General features: G+C 42.2%; 1 protein-coding gene across 7 annotated transcripts in view; it reads right to left on the bottom strand.

The window, feature by feature from the left end:
* The window catches only part of Dscam4 (Down syndrome cell adhesion molecule 4), a 47,621-nt gene extending 28,409 nt beyond the window's left edge, over positions 1-19,212 (bottom strand). For 4 of the 7 annotated variants that reach the window (XM_017232928.3, XM_070279519.1, XM_070279522.1 and 1 more), the window contains exons 1-5: positions 19,113-19,211; positions 11,141-11,532; positions 4,312-4,448; positions 3,667-3,788; positions 3,531-3,589 (exon numbers count right to left, since the gene is read on the bottom strand). In XM_017232928.3, the coding sequence (XP_017088417.1) occupies positions 3,531-3,589; positions 3,667-3,788; positions 4,312-4,448; positions 11,141-11,192 (370 nt within the window). In that variant the 5' untranslated portion in view covers positions 11,193-11,532; positions 19,113-19,211. Of the gene's footprint in view, positions 1-3,530; positions 3,590-3,666; positions 3,789-4,311; positions 4,449-11,140; positions 11,533-18,670; positions 18,731-19,112 lie in introns of those variants that run through there. The other 3 variants (XM_070279524.1, XM_017232929.3, XM_017232931.3) reach the window with 3 other exon arrangements.
* Between the last annotated feature and the right edge of the window lie 782 nt (positions 19,213-19,994).

Here is a 19,994-nt window from a genome sequence, read left to right as displayed (position 1 = left end):
TTGTGACAACATTTTATTATAATTCCTCTGGCTGCTGCTGGTTGTGCTGCAGTGTAGTTTAGTACAATTTTGTTTTTGTATCTTCATTATTTGTATTGCCAGTCTCCCAAAACACCCTCGACAGCATTTCTATTTTTTTTTTTCTATTTTTCGGGCGCAGAGTTCTCTATTTTTGCGAACGGCAAAGTTTTTTCGCCTTTCATGTTGCATTTTGCATGGGAATTTCCAAACTGAAGGACAGCCGGAGTGGGCGGTGGGAGGCCAACAATGTTGTCTAGCAGGGGGGGTAGCAGACAGGACAGGAACAGGACAGCTGGGCAGGAAAGTAAGTATGAAAGCTAAGTTTATAGTCGCCGCACAAAGTAAGTGCAACACAAAAAAAAGTGGAGGGAAAGGCATTCGCTGCACTCGGATTTTGTGCGGAAATTCATTTCCGTTTTGTTTTGTGTGTGGGAAAGTTGCCACAGACCGGCAAAGGGGCATGCCTCTGCAGTGAATAGGGGGGGATATTTATGTTTATGATGTGCGTGCCGGAAAGATGCTTTTGGTGTGCCAGTCTTCGCTGATTTGCAGTTATTGTGCGGATTTCTCTCGTCCTAAAATGAATAATACATCAATAAAAATGTTTATTTTTTGCGGATGGCGCTGTGGCTATTAAATTATCGTTTGCCGGGACTCTGATTCGATTCAATTTCATAGGCAGAATAAACACAAAAAATATTCATTATTTCTGGGTTTGAAAAATATAATATGAGCTGTTCCACAGAGATAAAATAACATGAACAATTTTTTTAATGAACGAAACTGAATACTTTGTATAGCTCCTCTTGAATTAAAATTTAACTAATTTTGCAACTATGTATGAAGAAACTTTAGAAGCTTCTCTTTATTTTTTGCTTCCAGTTCCGCTGCCTTGGCAAATGAGCACTTTCATATGCAGAACTCCCTCAACGAAGGATCCTATTGCAAATTTTCAAAGCTGGTGCGGGGAATGTCTTAGGTGGAGCGTCCTCAACAATGTGCATTCAACTAATTAGAAACAAATTACGCAGGTTTCATACACAAGCAGCCAGCGGCAGCGGGCTAGCAAACTTTTCTAGCTCAATCACAAACTTTGCTCAGAAAATCTTGCGAGGATGTGCCAAGGACTCGCCCATGCACAGGATACCTATGCATGGTCTAACTGCAAGTGTGTGTGTGAGGGTTTTTGTTTGATGAAATGCAAAAGTGCAGGAAAAGTCAGCGCTGAAAAGTCGTGGCTGCGGCAACTTTGTGGCTCCAAGCATCATTCATCACTGTCAGCAGAAGTTCTGTTACCAAGATACCAGAGGGTGCAGGGTGAAGGATGCTGGGTGGGATGATGTCCTGTGGCCTGACAAAACCAAACACTAGCTATTGCGTTTATGCCTGACTTGGCTATATATATGGGATAGAATTTGTCAAGAGTTTTTGCCGCAAAGTTGCGCTAATTACGCGCACTTAACCAAAGCAGTCCGAGGGTGTCCTCCAGCCCGCATCAAACTAAGCGCTGCCAATTAAAGACGGCAACTTCCAGCAAAAGGCTCACATTAGCAACAGAATAACTGGCCGCACAGATCGCCAGCGAGAGATTCTCGGCCAGAACTTTTGCAAATTAGGCAAAACGTTTTGCGCCAAATCTACGCGCTGTCAAATTGTTGAAGCGGAAAGCTCTCCCCAGAAATACTGGGGGGCAAAAAACAATTTCTGGCTCGCATAAAAACGGAGCGGAAAACAAAGAGGGCCCAGAAAGGGCGAAACGGGAACGGAAGGACAGACCGCAAATAAAATAAGCCGGCGGACATGGCGTATACGTAACGTAACGTAACGTTGAGTTAGCTACTGAAAAATGGCCGCCGGATGTTGGAACTTTGCATGGCCATACGCATGGTCTGTGCATGTATTCCTAGTATATGTATACACACATACATACATGCATATATGTATGCGTGCGTCCAGCTCTATCTTAGATCTTTGCGGTTGCGACTTTGTGCTATTTGTTTTACTTTGAACTGACTTCTCGTGGGCTCTCTCCCCTTTGATTTTTTTCTGTGTCCAGCCCGGCTGCCTGTTAATTAAACGCAACCCCGAAAACTGAAGTGGACCCTTTGAAGATTAGCCTTTGGCCTCTGTGGCCTAAACCATTTATACGGCATATCTTTTATGGTCATTGCTAATTGTTGTTTCTCAGTCGCCATTGCCCCTTTTCTTTCTCTCAGCCAAGTGGAGCGACTAAGTGGAGCGTCCGAGAATCCAATGAGCCGCAAAATCTATGCGACATGTGATGGCAATAAAAATGATTGCCCCAAGGGCCGGCTCCAGAGCTGGGTCTGGGTCTGGACTCTCAGTTCATTAATGCAGTTCAGCGAAGAATGAGAAAGTTTTTCGACAGAATTAGCAGTAGTTTTCGGGGGGCGATATAAAATGAATATTGAATACAAATGGCCCAGAGAGTTAAATATTGATTGGAAGTAAGTGATTTATGTCCGTTGAATGTTGAATGCACTAATAAATTCTTAACATTTAATCCCCACAATCAATAATAAATTGGTTTACTCAAACAGTTCATGAAAATTTATTCCTATAAATGATGTTATTATTTTTAATAGGCTATATATCAGAAGGATATTTATGTGCCACAACATTAACTATTTTCTTAATCAATTAGGTGATTTTTTTTAAATAAAAAATGCAGGTATTACATTTATATGTTGATATTTATGTAGATTTTTTCTATTAAAAGCACAAAATTTATCAATAGTCCATATTATTCAAAAACAACATTTTTCACACAAAATATTGTTATATTTTGTTGGTTTCGGAAGTTCACATAGTTTTCCAAAAACAAAGAAGATAATTATTCAGTTGTAGATACTAAATTGTTAAAAAAAGTATTTAATAAAAAAAAAATAGCAATCAATTAATAATAATTAAATATATATAATTTAAAAGCACTTCTGTAGTTCACCAAGCCCATGTAAAACTCGAAGCATCCATTTATAATCAGGGTATTCTTCCCGCAGTGAATTCCCACACACTGAGGCGCCAAATTAGCGCGGAGCACACAATTTTTTTCGCTTGGTTTGGAGCCCATTTGGGGGAAAATGTTGGTGAGGAGTTGCAAGTAGGGTGGAGGGAAGGCGGGAGGAGTGGCGCCTGGCGGACAGCATTTGCCGGCAGCAATAGTAATTAAAACTTGCGTTGCCTGCTTTTAGGCTTTGGTTCCGGGTGCAGGGGGAGATCAGGCTTTATGGTGGAGGTGGGAGTTGGGTGGCTCCGGGCAGCGCGAAAAACTTTCCAATTAGGCCAAAGTTTTCGACAACCGCAACAACAACAACGACAAAAGCGGCAGCAAGACCGGAAAGCCACCAGAGCAGCGACAGCGTCGAAAGCCAAACTCACTTCGTCAGCACAAATCAACTTGCTGGCCATAAATTCCGAGTCCTTAATTTTTTTTTTTTTCACTGGTGGTTGTGTTTTTCGTAAATTAATTAAAATTTATTTCAACTTACCGCCGCGCACGTGAACCTCCCGACTGAGCACCGTGCCCACCAAATTGCGCAGTTTGCATCTGCCAGGATAAAGGACAAAGGATTAACAATCAATCTGCCGTCAGTGGGGTGATGGGGAGGTCCTCCTCCGACTTACCTGTAGACGGTGGCATGCACCTCGTGGCGGTACTTTTCGGCCGTGAAGGGATAGAACATCATACTGCCGTTAGAGAGCTGGAACACCATATCCTGCTGCGGCGGGATAGGTGTCCATTCCACCTGGGGGATAAACGTAAGTGATGGAGTGAAAAGTGCACTCAAAAAAATTATTCTCTTAAGAAGTGAAATAACTTTAAAAATATATTTAAGAACTCAATGAAAATAAAATATAAATATATGTAATTTAAAACATTTTTTTAAGAATATAAAATTCTCTCTATGGTCTTAATCATATACGATTATTAATCGTAACACTTAAGGGCTAATGCCTTTAATAACCTTAAAATCAAAATTAGACAAACCAAAATCCTGTTCTTGGTTATTAGTTATTTAAACTTAAATACAAAAATTAAATATTTTTCTTAGTATAGGCAGAACGTTTAGCATTTGTTTGCCGGGCAGTCAATTAACTTGGAAATGAGCAGCGGAAAATGCCGCACAGCCATGCATAATTAAACAGGAATATTAAATGGTGGCGAGGCAGGAGAACAGAGGAGCCATCAAGTCGGTCCAGTTTGGTTCAGCTAGCAGGTTCTCCTCGTGTCCCTGCCTCCAGCTATTGCCACTTCCAAGGAGCTCTTACCTCCGGCGGGGGACTTCCATGGCCCGAACACTCTATGAGGCCGCCCGAATTGTTGGAGAACTCGACGCGGTGCGGTGGCTCATGAAGAAATATCGGTCCCTGCAGATCCAGTCCATTTACGATTTGGCTGGTCTCAGCTGCAAGTAGGGAAGGAGAGAAAGTTGCTTGTGAAATGAGAGAGAAATTTGTTGGTGAAATTTAAAATTTTAATTAAATGGCGGCTTTCTACAACGCCGTGGCGTTCTGGTTTGCACGACCAGCCAAAGTTAATTTCAATTTTTGTTAGACCAGGAAACTTTTCATGCCCCGCTCCCCCCACAAATTAAGTAGCAAGGATGCCAGTGGCTGCCTCAGTTGGCCTAGGTGGGCGTGGCACAGGGTTGGAGAAGAGAGGGGTGGAATGGCCCAGGAGTTGGCCTAAATTTTAATGAGGCGTCGTGAGTGCCGTTGGCCCACAACAAAGGCTGCGGAGACAATTGCTTTTTACCTGCCGGCCATTGTTGTGGTCGCTGGCCACAAAAGCCAGCCTCTAATTGCTTCACTGAGCTGTGTGCTGAGCGGTGGCAGGATTGCATAATTTTTGGCCATGCTTTAAAATTGCTTTTGATGCGGCTTTTATGTCTTATTTATTATTCATTCAGAGACCCGGCCCTGGAGCTCTCCGGGCCGTAGGGCCGGACAAGTTAAGGCGTTGCCGCCTGTCCAGAAAATAACCAGAAATTCGTGTGCAGCGAGTGAGCTGACTATGACACATGAATAATTTAAGGAATGGACTTTCGCCCTTCCCATTACACTTGGAGAATTCCAAGAAGGGACATAGAATGGTTAGATCCAGTTTTTTTTGTTATTTTTTTGTAAAGAGAATGTCATAGTTACTGAGAAGTAAGAAGCTTATATTTTGGTACTTTTTCAAGAGAAATTTTGTATAGTGTATGTATAGGTTTATGGAAAATATTATTCTTACAGATATTTCTATCATTTTCTGCCACTTGAGGAATCCTCCTATCGTGCCAGTTCCTGGCCTGTCCTGGCCACAGGACTTGGCAGCTCTCCTTGTGGCACTTTCAACAACAGCAGCCACAAAGTATGCAACACTAAATTTGTAAGCAATTTTCAACCCCAGCAGCGCCGCAGTCGAGCAATAATATGAAAAATTGTTTTGTCAAAAAGGCATTAGGCGGGAGATAACGACTCCTCCTGGCTCGAAAAAAGCCCCAAAGTGTAGGAAACTTTTGTGCCACTTTCGTTGCGGTTCCCCACATCCGCCTTACCTCCGAGTCCCCCATTCTGATCCTGTCGCTTTCATATCGCTATTTTCCCCCCGCATCCAGCCCAACCAGCCTCTCCGGTTATACAGCCCAGTTTTCCTCTGCCTGGCAACACGCTGTCAACTGCAATGCCCAAAGGAAATGCGCCGCACTAGGAGGAATACTCCCTCCAAAAAAAAGGGAAAAAATATTGTAGAAAATATATACGAAAAGCAAAATGTTTGCGGAAAGTAAAAAGTGTTTGCCGCAAGTTGCAGTTGCGGCCACATGACGACGGGGGAGCGCATTAAATTTGCAGTTTTAGTTTTTAAGTCACTTAAGATAAAGTTTCGCCCCGACAAACTTTGCTCCGGAGCAGACACGGTCTAATGAAAATTTAATTATCTATCCAAAGACCTCTTGTACTCCTCATTTTATTTTTCTCTATCAGCTTAATTGCAGAATGTGTGGCTCCTTGGGCTGATTGAGATTTGCAGGTAGGATTTCAATTAAAACTTTGTCTTAGGCCCGAGACAAGTTGCGGCTAATTAGAGGAGTTTCCAACTGTCATCGAAGTGTCTCCCGTTTCAGCGCCCGTTTCAGGCAACCATATACCGATGATCCTGGACAATGGCTGCCATCTGTATCCGACTTGGGACTCCAGTGGTCTCCATTTGTCAGCGCTGTCAATCGGGGAAGCTGGCTTATTAATGTAAGTTCTCTTGGCTGAAATCAATTACGCGCAAGAAAATACTCAAGTTGGAGAATGGAAAACTAAATGGAACTAGCGCTGCCAGCGGCAGACTGCGTCATTATTACGGATCATTAAAAATTGCCGTGGCGCTCGAAATGGGTGGAGGAAATGAATGCGCCAGGAAAATGGGAAACGGGGAAGGGAAAATGTGGAAATCTGAAAAGCAGAAAGGAGAATAGTACTCGGTTGACAGCCAAGCAGACAAAATGCAAATGAGCAACAGCAGCTCCGACTCTCGACAGCCACTGTCTCAGAACCAAGTTGCACGGAAAGAAATACACGACTCCCACCTATGCATACGAGGAGTCAGAGATGCATGAAGGCACTTGTGCTTTCTTCGAGTGTAGACTTGCTTAATTAAGAAGAAAATCCAAATGAAATGAAAAACAGTCGCCTGGCGATGGCGACTTTAATTCACATTATGTTTACTCGGACGGGACAAAGCGAGCGGAAAAGTCTTTTTGAAAAGTGTCTGCAAATAATAATGAAGTTGCCAGTTCGCAGCTTCAAAGCGCTAGCACTAAATCAGAAAAACTTTTCCCGCTTTCCCGCCATTTAAATGAAAAAGCCATTTCGCGAGAGAGACGAAAGCCCCGAACAACAAGAGCAGCAACATTAAAGCTGATTTGCATATGCCTTAAATGGGTGTGTGTGTATTAGGAGGGTGTAGATGGAGGTTCAGGTGTAGCTGGAGGTGAAATCGCGTCTTGACTGTCTATATATCTGACTTCCGTCTGTTTGCTCACAGGGGAAATGGCTTGACAAACATAAAAGTGTACAAAACGCGCTCCCATTTTCACTTTCGCCTGATTTTCTTCAAAAAAATTTGAGAACATCTTGCAGAAAATTAAAAGATGCAATATTAAATATAAAATTTTAGTAACCACTAAATAATTCTCTAAAATATTGTCTCACATACTTAAAACCCTTCAAAACTCCCAAAAAAGCGAATATAAGAATGCTTTTATTAAAAAAATAAAAGAAATAGAATGAAAAAAGTCAACAAATTTGATTCAGGCAGCCGAAAAGTAGGCAGCGTTTAATATTTAAAGTAGCACAGTGTACATAAGCCGTCTCGGGGAAACGGGGCGGATGAGTGACGCGAAGCAATGGAGAAGGTCTTTCTGGGGATTCGAAATTGAGGACAGGGATTCTGGGGGTGGCCCTCAAGTGCACGCATTTTTCTGCTTAAAAGCCCCGACTAATGCGATGTCGAAGGATGGCGTCCTGCGACCTGCGACCTGCGAGCAAAATCTTCATCTGTCTGGGTGCGCAACAAAGCGGAATCCTGAGTGTAAAGTGTATTTGCTTAGGTCAGAGCACGTAGGGCCACCGAGCTTCCTGCTCCAACTTGACTTGCTTTGACTAAACAAGCTGAAAAACAGGAAAATTGCTCAAATTGAAAGCTTCAATGTCCTAAGCCAGGCTAACACTGCGCACACACGGATAAATCCGCATTTCAAAAACAAAAAAAGGCGGCCAAAAGAATGGTATCTGACTCGACAATCTCATTACACCAAGAAGCAGTAGCTTAGCTTGTGTTTAAATATTTTTTCATTTCTTGCATTCTGCATGAAAATAATTATGCTGCGTTGCCCCGTCTGTGTGATTGGGGCTTTTTATCCTGCTTTTGTGGCAGCAACACTTCCCACTTCCTTGACGGCACTGAGGGATGAAGGATTCTGCATTTTTTTGTGTGCCACTCGCTCAAAAAGCCAAAGTTATCAGCAAAAGATCAACGGCAGTGCCCCTGCCAGCGCCAAGTCCATATCTATGGCCATGTCCTCGTCATCATCCTCCTCATCGTCATCCCCGTCGTCCTTTTCCTGGTGCTTTGCCTCGCATCTGGTAAGCTGCGGGCTGGTGCAGCTGCTGGTAACAGTGGCGTATGCCCGAGGGGATTTTTGTAAATTTTTAATTTTTGAAAACCCAATGATTTTTGGAGGTTATAACTAAAGATACATATAGTAAGTTTCATATTTGGAAATTCATAGTCATAGTCCCCCTTGATGAAATCCCCTGTTGCTGCCACTGTCTGTGCCACTGTCACTGACTGTGACAGTAAAGGCCTTTCTTTGCTTGCTGCATGTTGCTACTATTGCTTTTGCTGTTGCAGAAACTGCTGCTGCTGCAGCTTGTGTTGCTGCTGCTGATGATGAAGCTGATTATGCTCTGCATGCTTTGGACTTAAGCCCAAAGAGCGTCTGCATCTTGGACAATGTTGCCAGGTCCTTACAAAAGCTCTCCGGCTGCCTTTGGCTTTGGTGCTTCCTAGCTTGTTTTTGTTTCATAAAATAGCAGTCAGCAGTCAGGAGCCAGGAGCTGCATAATCTTGGCCCTCCTGCTGGGCCACACTGTGCTGTGCGATGTGACGAACTGCCAGGACCTCACTCCGAATCCTCCTCGGCCCACCCCACTGGCCGCTGCTTTCATGCGCTCAGCAAACGTGACATTCGAGGTCATTCACATTTCGAGGGCGTGTTGTTGAACTTGGTGTGAAGCGGGGTCGGAGGGCAGACCAAACAGGCATAGAGGCTCACAGGAGCGGACTTTGAGGGATCGTAGCCTGTGGAGCAGGCATCTTACTCAAATCTAGGGGATTCTTCTCAGATTCACTTTGTTTTCTTCGCGAGGGTAGTCCGTACATGTCTCTTTATATTTACACAGTGCAAAAAATATTAAAGGTGTAAGTTCAAAAGGGTTAAAAGATCTGTTTATTTTTTTGCAGGCACTTATCTTTATAAATCTAAGGAAAATAATCTTCGTAAGAAATATTTTTTAGACTAGCTGGAAAAATATCCATTACCCCCAGTTGTGCCTAAGCCCGGCTTAGTCCTGCTCCTGTCCAACCTCTTTCAGCGCTTTTCAGCTTTCCTGGAGCCGTGGGGGCAGACATACGTATTCGGTTGCTAAATGCCATGACACATTAGACAATGAGGATCTCTAATTATGGCTCGAAAACTGCAATTAACATTTGATCCTGGCAGTTCCTTTTAGTTTCCCACTCCTTTCCCCACACATGTGCGTGTGTGTGGCACCTCCTTTGTTGGTGTGTGTGTGCCATGAAGTGTCGAGCCACGCCAGCGGCAGAAAGTTTCACAAATGCCTCTCCTGCTCCTGTGGCTCCTGCGGCTGCCGTTCCTGGTCGTCCTTTGCTGTCTCGGCATGCAAACTTTTTCTGTTGACTCCGTTTCTTTGAGCCGTGCAAACGCAACACAAACAAAAACAAAAGTGAAACGTGTGCTTTTCAATAATTCAGTTTTATGGCACAAACTCCGCGACTTCGCCACCCGCCCGCCTTTTGTTTCTCCGCGAAACTTGGGCGAAAGGACGAGGGACGCTCATTAACGGCGATATGCGGCGCTGCGTTAATTGAAATGCTTTTCGCTTTTCAACTCAGCCAGGACCTCCGGGGGTGGGAGGTACTGTACGGGGACCCAGCCGTTTTTCCTTCTTGGGCTTATGTGGCAAATTTAATTGCATGCCTTTGTGGCCAAAGTTAAGATGGATGCTGTGTGGGGGTGGCTAGTGTTGGCAACTCTAGGCTACCCAAAGTGGACAATTCCAGCCATTTTAATTAGTTTATTTATATAAAATATTCATTCATTTAAGAACTTGTGGGTTATTTATTTAAATTTTTAATTTAAAATAAAAAAAAAAAATTGTTGGAATATTTTTTAAGTTGTCTGTAGGCTGAAAAACACTTGCGAGACAGACTCGATCTTCATCTTTTATTCTATTTATAACTTGTGAGAACAAACTTTACGTTGTTTTTAAGTTTTTAATCACAAATATAATATTTTTTAAAAATACTGTTAACTTTTAGAAAGACTCAACTACGTTTTAACGTAATAAAAAAGATTTTTAAGGTATGTGTTATAACATTTTTTTAATGAACCAGAAAGAACGGCTTTAATAGAGTTTCCCAACTTTTATTATACCCGGTACTCATCATTACCGCCCACAATTTCACTAACCTTTAAAATTTAAACTTTAACGGTATGGGTTAAATGATTACAACAACAAACAAACCAACAAACCTACGCCCATACTACCGATTCACTAGGAAAGCAGACTAAAATGTCTATAACTCCTCTAAAAATTATCCAATTTGGCTGCTTTGTAGGTGTAGGTGTAGATTAGCTATTAGAACAGTTTGGCATCAAAACATTGTCACAAAACATTAACAAACTGGCTGGCTACAATGAAATATCTGTTTTGGGAGCGGCAGGGGACGTGGCAAAATTTTGAAACGTGGGCATTGGGTATTGAAGGAGAGTCTATGCCCAATCCTTCAGCTCTATCTCGTATAGTCTCTGAGATCCACGCGTTCATACCGACAGACGGACATAGCTACAATATCGACTCGTCGGTTCGTGCTGATCAGGAATATATGTATATACTTTATGGGGTCGGAGATGATAATTTCTCTATGTTAAATACATAAACACGACTACCATATGCCCTTGTACTTTACGAGTACCAGGTACAAACATATATTGGATTCAGTTTCTATAATTAATTCTATGCATTTTTAAAACCCTCCTCAAAATAAATTTTTTTGGTAGGTCATAGGTATAACATTATAAGTTATTAAAATTATCGCATTGAAAAAACTTATAAAACATGTTTACTAAACTTTTCATGATCTTTAAACTCATGTATAGTATTCAAAGTGTTTCACCCTTAAAACCATCGTTGGGAAAAAGAACCATGAACTATTAATGAGTGCCCATTTCCATTAGAAAATGCCATTCAATTCAAAACGAATCAATGCTATCGATTAGAGTCGGGGCTTAATGGAGGAAAACTGGCTGGAAATACTCACCTCGTATGACATACAGGATCAGGATGGCCTTAAAAAGGCTGTGTAAATCCATTTTTTATGAGCACTAATGCTTTCCATTACATTTTTTATGTCTGGATTTTAAATGCCGAATTTCGCTTGATTTGTTTGTTATGGCTGTCGATTTTATTTTTTTATTTGAACTTTTTTCCTTTTCGTATTTTGTGCGCGTTGCTCTGTTTGTTTCTGTTATTTAATTTCTTTCTCTCTCACTTGCACATTTAAGCCAAAAATGTTAATGGTTTCTGACTCAACTCCGTTTTTGTTTGTTTATTTTCCGTATTACGCGGCACGGAAATTAGAATTTGGAATGCTATGCGAGAGATTTATTTATGCGGCTGGATATTTTAATGCGTTGTATTCCTAAAAATTCCCTTAAAAAAGGATAAAAATATGAATGGAAGATTTTATAGGTTTTTGTGGGTGAGTTCCCTGAACTTTGACTTGGTTTGGAGACCTTTTTTCATGCGAATTTATTTAAAGCCGACTTGAAGCCTGACGCTGTAACAGTTTCTGCCTGTGCTTTTGATTTCACTTGACGACGGCATTCAGTCAACTGCGATTCGCATGTCAGCGAGGATATTAATCATGTCAAGTCAGCGCCACAAAGCGCACACCCATCCAAGCCAGCTGAACCACTTGGGGCAACAGCAGCTCCCTCAGCTCCATCAGTTCCAGAGCCCAAAACAACAGAAAACACTCACAAAAAAAGTTTATACTAGTGCGCTAAAGATAATATAATTTATTTAATCAATAAGAATATTAAATTATATTAAATAAAGACTAGCAATATAGTTGACAAAGAACAATCTTATATATTTGGTTTTAATTAAGTTTAGTTGCAGTGTAGGTGCCCCCCCCTAACTGCCTCGAATAGAGCTCTGTGTGTGTAGTGCCTGGCTCCCTATAGTTTTCCCCTTTTCCGGGTTTCGGCTTTTGCGCCCCTTTGAGCGCATTTTTATGCGAGAAGATGAAGGCGAAAAAATTATGCATCAGCGCGAAATTGGAGCGCCATAAGTTGCCACTGAAGTGCTGACATCCTCATCTGAAGTTGGGGGCTGCAGCTGAGTGCGAGTGCGAGTGCGGATGCGAGTATCTCGTGGATGCAAAATATGACAAAAATATGCTAAAACACGCATGGTCTTCTATTCGAAAGTATGTATGTGTTGGTGTGCCTCGTCCCCTATTCAATCCACATTGTACCAGTATTGCTTGCTTCGGTATTACATTAACTTTGCCTGTGGCCAGAAATGACAGGACCTCCCCAAAGCCAGACGACTCCCCAAGGTAAGCTTCTGGACATTGTAAAAAAAAAGAGAGACGGCAGGAGGAGACGGGCAAAAATGCGGCACGAACCAAACGCTATTTGCCGAAACTTGAAACTATGCAAAAGGGACAGGAAGCGGCAACTTGATACGAAAGAGATAAAAAAAGAAACGTATAAAACTGTCAATAACGATAAAGCAGAGGACGGAAAAAAACGACAGAAATGGGGAGCAAAAACGGCAGTAACAACAAAATGCCGCTTAAGCAACATGGAAATTATGCCCAGTGCGAATATCATCAGCAAACTGCTGGAACAGACAATGGCTGGAACGGTCGGAAAATGGCAGGAAAAGTCAGGGAGCCTTGGGGATGGGGAATGGGGCATGGGGCTGCTGAAAATGCTTCGTTTATTTCCTTCGTTACTTGTTGTATTTTTCTTCTCTGTCTCCGTTTCAGCTTGGTGTGTAAAAAATCATGACTTGGCAATTATGCGGCAAATGTGCGCACTGGGCATGCCAGTACTGGCAAACAAAAGGACTAAAGGAAAAGCGATACACACACATACGCACGATGGGAGGACGAGATGAAAAGGACAAAGGGGGAGAAAGGGAACAGGGGACAAAGGACAAAGGACAGGGGACTAGGGAGAGAGAGACAGTCATAAATATTACGCATACGCCGCATTGCACTGCCAACGTTTGCTAAATTGCTGGCAATTAGTTTAAAATGCAACAAAAAAAGCCAAAAATGCCAGCCTAAGCAGCTTTGACAGCAGGAACGAAATAACATGTTCCGCACAACAAAGTCACCTGATAAAAGGCCAAAAAACGAGTGATCATAGACTGAAATTTCAAACAAAAACAAACCAGTGCCAGAAAATTGCAAAACACAATTCCGGGCCAAAAAATATTTCGTATACGCAACGTAGGCCAGAAGCTAAAAAATCTATCTTGGAACTGCCCTTTTCTTGTTTTCCAAATTCTCTCCTTAAATCATTACAAAATTCCTTTAGAAAACCACCATAAAACTTATGTATCGAATTTTAACTTAAATATCACACATTAACTAAAATATCTTTAAATTAATAAAAACTTTGCATAAAAAATAATAGACTTTGCATGCAATAAAATTGCAAAAAAAATAAATAGGATTAAGAACCTCAAAAAAAACTAAGACGCAGATAAAAAGTTTTACAGTTTTTACTAAAATCTTTATCAAAAATATTACGTATACGTAATATAGGCCCATACAAAAAAATTCAATTTCTGGTATTTCTTTAAAAATACGATTTTTCGTATACGAAATACGAAAAATACAAAAAAATAATTTTATTTCTTATCTATTTTACAACGTTTTTGAATTAAAATGCTTATATTAAAATATTACGTATACGCACGATCCGAAAAAGAATATTTTGTTTTAAGAACTGTATGCCAGATGCTTGACATAAACGATCTGAGGCCTTTGTATTAAAATAAATTTTGTAACCCAAGTCAAGGATATCAAAGAACCTTCAAGCCCATCAAATTAAACATTAAAATGGTCTCTAATGCCTGGGCAAACTTTGTCTGCGACTCAATCAAGAGGGCCCTGCTTGCATCAAAGTGAGAATACTCTTGTGAGCAGCCTTTGTAAGCGGCTTCTACTATTTCATCGCTTTCCTTACTTTGAACTTTTTTCTTGGCCCGAGGCGTCTTTGCCAACGGCTTAAACACTTGAAGTCAGCTTCGATTTATTTATATTACACTTAACGTTGTCTACCGAAGCCTCGGCGCTGTCTGTGACAATTTGCGAAGGGAAAATGCATTAAAGGCTGCCCTTGTGCCCCGCAACCCGCCCATCTTGTTCCTTCTTATTTTCCACACAGTGAGGCACAAACACATACGTGGGGTGGGAGCTGATGGCCAAGACAAGTGCAATTTATAGACTTCAACGCTTGGCCAGGTCCGGATTCCGAACTCCAGAGCGTTCAGGTCTGGTTGTCTGCCTCCTTAGATGCTTTCCCAGATGTCTCCCCAACATTGGCCGCCTTATGGCAGCCGTCGTATCGTCTGCCAAATACGTGATTTATTTTAATAGATAATCATTATGCCATCGATTTCTATCGTGTCTGGAGTCTGTTTCGCTTGTTGCATGCCCCCGTACCCCCATTCTTTTGCCTCAATTCCCTAGTACGTGCGTCAATAAATCAAAATCAAATGGCTTTTAGCTTATTGTTTTGCGTGGGTAAATACAGAACATGTGCGACCTGCTACTACAACTTGTAAGAAGGCAGAAAAAATGCATGACAAATATGTGTTAGATGTAGTACTAGATTTAGGTTGCACTTTGATGAGCTCAAGAATTGTACTTAAAAAACGGCTAGTCTTTAATTAATTGAAAAGATTTCAAGAACTGACACAGATCTAAATAGACCCTTTAAAACTAAAACCCTTGCATATCTGGCATGGAGCAAGCCAACACTTTAAGCACCGAGAGCAGCCTAGAAGCTGCCACAGCCGGTCATAGTTCACGGTTCATTCACATGGCAGATCCGCTCCGCAGCCGTATTTAAATTGTGCCATTATGCACTCGAGGACCGGGAAGGGCCCGGGCCCCCATACCCGCAGCCATCTTCATCTCCGTATCCATCCCCCTGGCCCCTTTTGCTAATGACTTTTTACGGCGTCTCTGGCGGCGGAGGCACAAAAAATCAATAGAATGCAAGGGCCAGGCCAGAATCTGAATCAGAAACAGAGCCAGTGCATGGGAATCTCGGCTGGCGAAACAAAAGGGCGGGCAGCCATGGCTTTATAAAGGAATCCATAGGGGCAGGGGATAGGGAAGAGAGGGCCGGGGGACCAGGGGCGCAGAAAACCGGGGACCGTGGTCGCTGGACAGTGGGCTGGAATTGTAATGGCCAGCCGGCTGTCGTCTGTTGCATTGTAACACTGGCCGACCGGCTGGCCGCAAACAAACAAACAAATAAAGAAACAGCCGCAACAGCAGACACACGAAAAAAAATAAAATCCAGGAATGGAAATAGAAATGAAACTAAAAAAAAGGAAGGAAAATCAATAAAGCAAAGGCATGAAGCAACAAACAAACAAGGCAGCAGAGGGAGGGAGGCTGAAATGCATAACAAACTGTAAAATGAAAAGCCAGAAGCAAAATTGTGCAAGAAATTATATGCATATATACCACATAGTGGAGGGAGGGAGGCGGAAGGCGCGGCGAGTGGTCCGCCCTCTTGCACTGAAGTGCACATAAAAATCATTTAAAAACAGCAGCCAAGCAGACGGAAGAAAGAAGGAGCCAGACCTCTCCCGGTGGGGCCCAAGGTAAGTCCATGCTACCGTGATTCAGGGCACAAAAATGGATATTGTTTTACAAACTATAGGATACCCGGTACCTGGGGGAATTTTATAAAATTTAATAGACAAAAGAAAGCTCCTTTTCCTCACGAGTAAAATTATTCATCATAATGCATAGTTGTCCTAATATTTGAAATCCTTTTAAAGAAGAATATACCCAACGAATTGGGCAAGTACCGGGTATAAAAAAATTGAGTTCATCGGAGAGGAAGTCGAGAGAAGGGATGTACACAAAATGGGTCTAAAGTCATAAACTTTTTCCACATAGCAGCTGATGCCAACACGTTTCGGTTACTGCCACTGCCACTGCCTGGTCTTGTTGTTGTGTTTCTTGTTTTTGTTGCTACCTTAGTTGTTGGTTGCTCAGTGATTTTTCCTCGCCTGTTACTATGCTACGCTTTGCTGCTCCTTTGTTTCCTCTTGGCTAACGAGCCGAATATTGGGTTAAGTAAAATATGTACCGAATGGAAACCCAACGAAAAACAGTGCCCAGCAGTTGAAGTCGTTTTCCGTCGGAAAATAATTATGAGGAGGCTCAGGAAATGCAAATAAGGGCCCGGCCTATGCAGATATTTCCAGGATAGAAAAAACTGTATGCCCAAGTTGTGGCATTTCTGTAATTATTTTGCACCATGGTTCAAGTGACTGCCAATCAAATCAGCATCGACCTCTTCGAGAACCTTCAGATCGCGTGTCTTCCGCGCCACTCGGCAACAGAGATGGTGCCTTGTGCTGCAGCCCATCAATCATGAGCCGTCGTCCCACAGCAATAATTTTGAAATGCCAAACCGGGCCCACGCCTAAAATGTCACCCGCCAATCAAGAGCATGTTTGCCAGCATAAATAAACATGAGGCAGCCGTCGTTTAAGTATGAATAAAATATACAACCAAACAAAATATCATTTCTCAACTTTGGGCAACTTCTCCTGACAGGCTTCCCCCTACTACGTATGGGTATTTTCCAGCCATACCCAAAGCATACACGGAGGCGAAAGTGATTTCTTAATTTGTTGCAGAAAACTTTAACCTCACCCTCGTGAGGGCCTTCTGTATTTTGCCCCTTTCTTGGGATTAAAGTGCCAGGAAGGAAACTTTCCTTGAGCTGGCCCGGAAAAATTTGTACGTGACTTTTGTGGAAAATGATGGATCAGTTGTATGGCTGTTGCAGGCTGATGGTGTGGTGGTGGGCCTGGAAAAGTGAAACTTGTTCCTCCTTCTGTTCCTCTAGCTGCTTCTAATTAGTGTCAGTAGGAGCAGCTATTTGCTCGCCGACTTCATGTTTTGCTATTTACGCGCCAGATTGCGCATACGCAGCGTGGGCAATTCAAAAATTGCGTATACGCACGGGGGGCAGCTGTTGCAACTGACCGTCCAACAATACATAGGCCAGGAAAGAGAGAGCGAATCAGAGAGAAACGAGATGAAGCATCGGCAACGATGACCGAAAATTTAAATAAACCAAAACTGGCTGCCGGCAACAGCAACTACTATTACTACAACTACTACTGCTGCATGTGTGTACATATGAGTCTGCTGGTCACTTCCGATGTGAAACGCATGAAATACGAGCGATTTTTACTACACATCAGCAACAGAAGCTGCAACATGCGACATGTGTGTATGCGGCAATCGATAAATTTTGTGTGTGCAGGCTACAGCAGCTGCACTATAAGCCATATATGCACATATATAGTGGCACTGAGTGGAGCGTGAGTACCCGGATCCGTGTGTATATGCCGGCACAGACAGATTTATAGTTTGTCATGGCGGCCGGTTGGCCAAAATAGTTGCAGCTTCTCTCCACGCTCACGAGGCATCCTGCAATTTTCGTTCATAAAATCAATAGGCCTCCCCAACAGCCGCGTTCCTACTACAACACCTTGTGTGTATGCCCCACAATAAGCTGCACCCACTACATTAGCCGGCCGGTCTTGACTTTATACATATATATGAAAAAAATAAAAAATAAAAATGTACGAACATTTTTTCCTCAAGGAGGACTCACGCAGGACTAATTGCTTGCATGCGAAACGCAAGGAAACGAGAGCACCATGAGGCAAAAGGAGTCTTCCAGATGCTCTGGCACAAAAGAAATATAAATAAATGCCATTTGCCCTCAACACAATACGGGGAAAATGTCAAACAATTAAGCGGCAATTAGCAGAAAGCTCGAGAGTGCCAGCAGCAGCGGAGCAGAAGATTGTGGTGCAGAGGAAGTGGTGCTGGAAGTGGTGGGAGGGGCTCTGTGCTACGTGAAAGCGTTGCTAAACGTGTCTTCAGCTTCTCAAAAGGGGTTGAACGGGAACACGGCAAGGACGAAACACGAGGGGCACTTAAGACAGTTGAGGCAGGGAGGAAGCAGGAGTGCATTATGCCTTATTGATGAGCCGAGGTGGGACAGCAATGGGCTTAGGCTATATGAAGCCGATTAAAGAATCATAAACGTTAGTAGTTTGTTCTGTAGCTTAACTCTATTAAGCACTTTATTAATATTTCTTAAAGCAGGTACCGTCTCCAAGGCTTCATCAATAAGGTTCCTCCCATCTCTCTAGTAAAATAAACTCTTTCAAATAAAACCATTACCAGGACACACTCTTATCCGCCCGTTAAACCATCAGCAGCTAAAACAAATTTGCATGCAATTTTCTCTCATGAGGGAAATCACTTTTACACATTGTACAAGGATGTCTCAACCAAAAACAACAACCCGAAACTCTAAAAAAAAATAAACCCAAAAACGGAGTGGTTGCAGGTGTTTTTTTTTAGATTTAAGCACATTGTTGCAATTCAATTTATTTTCAATTTGCGCGCATGCAAGGATGGGACCTCTAAAGGGTAGGACATAGGGAGAGTTCAGAGGGCAAACTAAATCGGGAGGAGAAAATGGAGCACCTTTCATTAGACACAACATTATCAACAGCGCGATTTTTAGCAACGTTGCATACTTGGCGGAAAATTGCATGCTCTGTTTTTTCTCTTGTATTTTTTTTTTTTTGTTCTCCGTTGCTCCGTCGTCTTGGCGGCCGGCTCACGTTGCACTCACACACGCTTACACTTATTGCCGACACTGTATATAGATAGTAGTATGTAGGTACATAGAGCAGCGTTATTTACACGGCACGCACGCTTGCCGCTTCTCTTGTTGCTGTTGCAACGAAAATTGCACTTGCGACACTGACAACAACTGGCGACTGAAACTGCGACGGCGCACTCTCTTGCTTTTCCTGATAACAGGTTCGTTTCTCCCCAGCTTGTCCCTCTTCTTTTCACACTTTCTCTGGGAGAAACTTGGAGATAGGGTCTCTTTCGCTCCCCTGCTTCTTGCCACACTTACAACACCGTCAGCCAACTCTATTTCCAGGGAAAAGGAGCAGACAACAACCGCACGCGAGCAACGTCGAACAGCAACTGATTTCGGATTGCGCTGGCCCTCAGGATTTTCTGTGCAGATGCAGGTTTCCATAGTGGCCATGTCTACGTACTTGCATCCACCGTCCTCCCTACCTGGCCGGTGGTGGATGCTGTGCCCACTGCGCATGTCCGGAGTCAGCATCAACAGGAGCGTAGTAAAGTCGTAGTAAATTGGATTCCATTTGCGATTCATTCACATCCTTACTCTCCTTACTCAAGCAGCTTTTATTTGTTGATCGTTTGTTTCTGTGCTTAAATTATAACTCTTTTTATTTTAATTTTAAAATGTATGTTTTGAACATTGTACAATAATTCCGACCATAAAAACATGACACTTGAAATGTTATGTTCATTCTTTCGATTATTAAGGAGTTAAATGTTTTTACATTTACTTACTTATATAGAAAACAAATACAAGTACTTCCTTATATAGAAAACAAAATATATATTAAAATCGGGCGATTTCAAAGAAGTAATGAATTTTTTACGCTTCCTACGGATATTTCTTACTTATTTACGGATATTTTCTTTTAATGGGTTTTTGGAACACTCGAAAGTATGCCACAAAACTATGTTATCCAAAATATATTCTTTTCTAAAAAGGGAACCGGGAATTTAGACGAGAATTGGACTATTTGTCACTTCTGACTTTCCTCGATGTTTCACTTGATGTTTTTTTTAAAACATCGTTGATTCTGCATCCCTATCGGAATAAAGATTATTTCCTCTATGCTAAATTTTTATGCGGTAAAATTTAGCAGATAAATTGTTTCCCAAAGAAATTAAAGTTTTTCTATAATTTTAT

This window comes from Drosophila bipectinata, chromosome 3L (genome assembly GCF_030179905.1).
Source record: "Drosophila bipectinata strain 14024-0381.07 chromosome 3L, DbipHiC1v2, whole genome shotgun sequence".
In the NCBI taxonomy this organism is placed as follows: Eukaryota; Metazoa; Arthropoda; class Insecta; order Diptera; family Drosophilidae; genus Drosophila; species Drosophila bipectinata.
The sequence above is the reverse complement of the archived record's forward strand: the minus strand, read 5'-3'. Positions and strand labels throughout refer to the sequence as shown.